This window comes from Lepidochelys olivacea (genome assembly GCF_965140295.1).
Source record: "Lepidochelys olivacea isolate rLepOli2 genome assembly, chromosome: 9".
In the NCBI taxonomy this organism is placed as follows: Eukaryota; Metazoa; Chordata; order Testudines; family Cheloniidae; genus Lepidochelys; species Lepidochelys olivacea.
The window spans coordinates 2,726,865-2,732,864 of NC_140419.1; the positions used below are offsets into that span (position 1 = coordinate 2,726,865).

General features: G+C 48.9%; 1 protein-coding gene across 1 annotated transcript in view; it reads left to right on the top strand.

The window, feature by feature from the left end:
- MB21D2 (Mab-21 domain containing 2) overlaps positions 1-5,675 on the top strand; it is an 82,566-nt gene extending 76,891 nt beyond the window's left edge. The window contains exon 2 of the mRNA XM_084638432.1: positions 3,656-5,675. Coding sequence (XP_084494558.1) covers positions 3,656-4,920 — 1,265 coding nt within the window. The 3' untranslated portion in view covers positions 4,921-5,675. The remainder of the gene's footprint in view (positions 1-3,655) is intronic.
- The last annotated feature ends 325 nt before the right edge of the window (positions 5,676-6,000 follow it).

A 6,000-nucleotide genomic window follows, 5' to 3' on the forward strand; every position in this document is an offset into this window, starting at 1 on the left:
GCGAGCCCTGCCACATTTGGCTCACGGATGGGTCCATCTTCCCCTGTCCCAGCAGTTGCCCCTACTGAGCCCCACGGGTTTGAAGGTTGGTTGTTTGGGTTCATCCACCACCTTCCTCTAACATGAGACGAGACAAATGGCAGCTTGTAAAGGTTCACAAAGTGTGTGTGTGTGTGTGTCTGTCTCTCTCTCTCTTACACACACACACTTTAATTCTGGAAGTGCTGAGTATTGGCGGGTTTAACCCTCAGATGGGGCTGGTGTTGAATGTTTTGCTTTTAAAATATTTTTCTGTCTTTGCAGCCAGTTTTCTGTGTTTTTCCTCAGAGAAATCGCCAACCCCATTTACATTTATATAGAACTTTCCAAGCGAGTCTGGCTGGTGGCTGTACATCAGGTGCAATTAGTGATGCGGAAAGTGCCAAATACGTGTTCCATGCTCACATTCTTAACTGGGCAGAAGTCTTGAATGTAGATTTAAACAGTGAAAGAGTCGTTATGTTTGGAATATTAGATGGAGTGCTATTCTGCCCAGACCAGGGCTGTAACAGCCAGGGACTCTGTGCTCCACAGGACTAAGTTGTAATGCTGTGATCTCTCTTGTACTGTACTTAGCTTTTGGGGGCCATCCTATAGAATTTAATAGATTATTTTTATCCCTCCTGTAGCACACCCCAAAAAAGTATTTAGGAAATATATATTTGTCAACTTCTGCAAGTTTTAAGAGTAATTTCCGTAGAATTCTCTTACATCCTGGCCCTGGGAATATCTGAAAACTTACCCATGGGGGCGGGGTGGGGGGGTACGTTGTGGCCCTATGTTAGAGGGAGTGTTTGGACCAGCCTACAGGCAGGACTGGTACCTAGCAACTTGTCCTGCATAAGGGGCAGTGTGTAGGGCAGCACAGGTCAGAAGGAACAGAGCAGGGATCCCATTAACTATGCCGGAGTCACAGTTCTGGCCCTGCTCGCTGGGGGGAGTAAGCTTTGCCAAGCTTACACCAGCACAGGTTGCTTCTCCCTCTGCCCTGGCTAGGCGCTGCTGGCGGGCGTGTCGTGGGAGCGAAGGAGGAGAGGGTGCATTGGCTGGTGTGTTGGAAGGGGGGGACTCCCAGCCTGGTGGTGGCTGCCGCCCCTCCTCTCATCATGACCCCAGGGTGTGAGTAGCCCGGGCAGGCGAGTCAGAGGGAGCCTTGTCCCCTTTCCCCCCTGCATGGCTGCGTAGGCTGGCTGACGACTCCGCCCTAAAAAGCAAGTGTTTGGGGGCAGAGTGTCAGGGCAGCGTCTGGCAGAGAGGGCAGCAGGACTCTGCATCGGGTGCACTTTTTTGGACACTAGGTAGGAGTGAGCGACGCTACCTGGTCCAGGGAGATAGGCCTGGTCCCCAATTCCACCCATCAGGCTAATACAGCCCACCATGTAACTAAGCCCCCTCAAACCACCTTTGGGGGTGACAGCAGGGGCCACGTATGGGGAGATCACAGAGCAGGGCTGGCGTGAGGGAGGCCAGACTCTCCCGCTCTTCTGGAGCCATTTCTCTCCCTGAGGCCAGGACTGTGTGGAGGGAAGAGAACCCCAGCCATGGCTCTCAGCTGGCAGGAAGGTGACCGCGACTTGGGGCAGGGAGGGTGAAGGGCACTTGCAGGGAGCAACTTCAGTTCTTCAGGAAGAAATTGAAAGCTGAATGGAGATGGAGGCGAAACGTTAAATGAGGGGGAGAATTGTCGGAAATCTGTGTTAAGACCCAGAGCCAGCTCTCTGTCCAGAGGGTGATTAGAGTCTGTCTTCACCGCAGAGAGAGACCAGAATCTTACTTGGGGTTGTCCCAACCCCTTTCCGATCCACACACAAAACCCTCTCACCCAGGTGTTGTGGTGCTTTCACCCGGGATAAACCTTGCAGTGAAGTGTCCCTTTGTGGTTTCTGGCACCATATTGCGTGGCCTTTAGTTAAAGACCAACTGCTTTTCCTCTCTCCACTCCCCCTCCTTGCCAACTTGCTCTCCTTTGTGTTCCTGTTTAAGCCTGGTAGTGGAAGGGTTCAATCCGGCATCAGTAATGTAGATGGAAAGAAGCGGGTCACGAGGCTACTTTATCAAATGTGTGCCAAGAAATAAATCACTCCCAGAGTGACACCTCAAAATGTGTAGTATGGTACTGGTGGTCCGGGGGGATAATGCAACTGTCCAGTATCTTATAACTGCAGATCTCAAAGCAAACTAAAACCATTGACAAAGTGGGTGAGTATCCTGATCCTCCTCTCACAAATGGGAAACTGAGGCACGGTCCTGCTAACTGAATTGCCTGAAGTTATACAGGGAGCCTGAGGAAAGCGTAACTCCCAGTCCTGAACCTTTAACAACAAGACCAACTCAAATAGTGACATTGGCTTTCAAACAGTCAAGTGGTCAAAAGGGAGTTAATTTTTAAGCCTAAAATTTTAAGTTGACTTAGAAATCGAGTGCAATGTGGTGTTTTGTTTTGAATGTTGCAGTGGTTAAGTCTCTCCTGTTGTTCTTAATTAAAAGTTTTAAAAACTCAACAAAAATGAAAAATTTTAACTTCTGCACTGTATAGGGGGCAAAAAAGTGGTGTGGTTTGTTTAGCAATGACAGTAGAAGTCCAGTATTCACATTCACGTGGGAGTTAGGGCAAGTCATTAAGGGAATGCCACTTTCCTTGCAACCTGAAGGATTAGTTTCCAAATTAAGTCAATCAGGATGTTCGAGTGGAGTTACTCTGTGAAATTCCCTCCCATAAAGATGGGGAAACAACCACAGACCTCACTGAATTCAGAACTAAATGCAAAGTCCATTTCTCTGGCTTAGCTTTCCCTGTAAGTTCCACAGAGACACTCAAACACAAACCAAAAAACCTACCTGCTAATCCAGCTCTGCCCTTCCCCTGCGGAAACAAGAAAGGTATGGACGGAGAGGGAGGCGGTGTTAACGTTTGTATTTTGAAATTAGTGGGAGGCGCTTGGCTACTCAACGGCGGGAGCCCTACTAGCTAGACAGCTAAACCTGGTTTTGACAGGGCTTAACGGGAGTTAAATTTAGGTCTAGAAATAGCCTGACAATTTTTTCCAAAGCCCTTTGCTCTTTCCATCCAGTACTGCTAAGTATGATATTCAGAATCAGTCTGTTTTAACTAGACAACATATCCCTGCATTGAAAAGGGGCCCTGCTGTTGACTTCTGTGGGAGCAGGGACTGGCTTTATCCTTGGCAGAGGCTCACTGTCCAAGGGCTGTCAGGATGGAGCGTTAGTGTGTGGCAAGTGGGCCTGTCAATGTACAGCGCAGTAGTCTGGCACACACTCAGCATCCATGTGGACCTTGCTATCTTGCACTAAAAGTTCACTAGCATGCATTGACCTGCTGCTGTCCAAGCATGCTGGGGAACTTTTAGTGTGCAGTAGCAGTGTCCACAGGGCCAGTTAGCGTGTGGCACACCCGTGCGCTATAAATTTCCACCCCAGCTTGCTACGCTAACTCTTCTAGACAAGACCTCAGACTCGTGTCTCCTGTAGCCTATATGAGCAGTGCTGGATTTCCATGGTGGTTGTATGTCATCTTTGACACACAGTAGCTTTTAATGTGAATTAAACATGCAATCCAAAAATCCGTCCCATTTTCTGACTCTGGTTTCTCTTGCAGGGATGGTGCAGAAGCTGGACCAAAAGCTCCCAGTAGCCAACGAGTATCTGCTCCTTTCAGGTGGGGTCCGGGAAGGTGTGGTGGATCTCGATCTCGACGAATTAAATGTTTACGCTCGAGGAACGGACTATGACATGGACTTCACCCTTCTGGTGCCAGCACTGAAACTGCACGACCGAAACCAGCCAGTCACACTGGACATGCGCCACTCGGCTCTGTGTCACTCGTGGCTGAGCCTTCGGCTGTTCGACGAAGGTACTATAAGTAAATGGAAAGACTGCTGCACAATTGTGGACCATATCAATGGGGCCACCAATTATTTCTTCTCTCCTACGAAAGTGGCGGACTGGTTCTATGACTCCATTAGCATCGTCTTGTCTGAGATCCAGAAGAAGCCGCAGCGAGGGATGCCCAAAGTAGAAAAGGTGGAAAAGAACGGAACTATAATATCCACCATCTTGGGAGTGGGCAGCAGCCGCATGCTGTATGATATTGTCCCCGTAGTGTCTTTCAAAGGGTGGCCAGCGGTGGCCCAGAGCTGGCTGATGGAGAACCACTTCTGGGATGGGAAGATCACGGAGGAGGAAGTCATTAGTGGGTTTTACCTAGTGCCTGCCTGTTCCTACAAAGGCAAGAAGGACAATGAGTGGAGGCTGTCGTTCGCCAGAAGCGAAGTGCAGCTGAAGAAGTGCATCTCCAGCAGCCTCATGCAAGCCTACCAGGCCTGCAAAGCGATCATCATCAAACTCCTCTCCCGCCCCAAAGCCATTAGTCCATATCACTTGCGGAGCATGATGCTGTGGGCGTGCGACCGGCTCCCAGCCAACTACTTGGCTCAAGAGGATTATGCTGCCCACTTCTTACTGGGGCTCATTGACGACCTGCAACATTGCTTGGTCAATAAGATGTGCCCCAATTACTTCATCCCCCAGTGCAACATGTTGGAGCACCTGTCCGAAGAGACAGTCATGCTGCATGCCCGGAAGCTGTCCTCGGTCCGCTCGGATCCTGCAGAGCACCTCCGAACTGCCATTGAGCACGTTAAAGCTGCTAACCGGCTAACCCTGGAGCTCCAAAGGCGAGGCAGCACCAGCAGCATCCCCTCCCCGCAGTCAGACGGAGGGGACCCCAGCCAGCCTGATGACCGATTAGCCAAAAAACTGCAACAGCTGGTGACTGAGAACCCAGGGAAATCCATCTCGGTCTTCATCAACCCAGACGACGTCACGAGGCCCCACTTCCGAATTGACGACAAGTTTTTCTGAGCTTTCGCCAACGCTTGTTTTTATTTTTTTTTTAAAGACTATACAAGGTGTAGGTTGTTTTTTGGTGACACGGTCCCTTGTTTTTTACATATCCAGTGTAGATTGGATTTGTCAGGAACAAAACAAACACATGATAATTCCTGGTTCTGCTGGACAGTGCAGACTTTGAAACCGTTTATTACTATTTCATATGCTGCTTTGATTCTCATCCCCCCCATTGTTTTTGTGTGTGGTTTTTTAAAAGGAGAACTTGAGCCATAAACACACATGCCCACATCATTTCTTTTCAAGCTTCCATAATTATCCACAACTTGTTTGGGTGGGGAGGAGAGAATTCACCTTCCTCTGTGTAAAAACATTCAGTTGTTCTTTTCAGGAGCTTCCATCACCATAAAGAACTTGGGTGAGATTCCAGACTGGGAAGCGCTACTTGGCATTTTTTGCTGGCCAAAGCCCCACCTCCCACCATGGTGAATGTACTGTGTATCTGCTCTTCACATGTTTCTCACGCTGAGGGAGCAAGGAGACTTGAAAGAGCCGATGATGCAACAAACAATTAATTGTTTGGTTTTTTTCGGAAGCCACCTCTTCTTGAATGTAATTGTTCGTAATTGGACCTTGTAGGGCAGGGAGGGTTTTCTGCCGCTTTTCCATGTGGAATAAGGTTATGGAATTTTAGTTTTAGTGTGTGTAATTATTCAAAGCCTTATTTAAATTCTCTATTAAAGAACATACCATTATAAATGTTAATTGCACTAATGAAATCTTTTGCCATTACCTCAGCACCACTGTTTGTGTTTCTTTTATGATTAGCAGCGATTCTTAAGGCCTTATTCTGCAAGGTGCTGAGCACCCTCAACTCCCGTTGTCTCCGGCGGCACTCCTACGATTCGGCCTTTCGAGAGGGCTCTGGCTTGTCATTAGTCCTGTTACACTCAAGAACACAAGCAGGGGTGGGCAAACTTTTTGGCCTGAGGGCCGCATCAGGTTTTGGAAATTGTATGGAGGGCTGGTTAGGGGAGGCTATGCCGCCCCAAGCAGCCAGGCGTGGTCTGGCCCCCGCCCCTTATCCCCACCCTG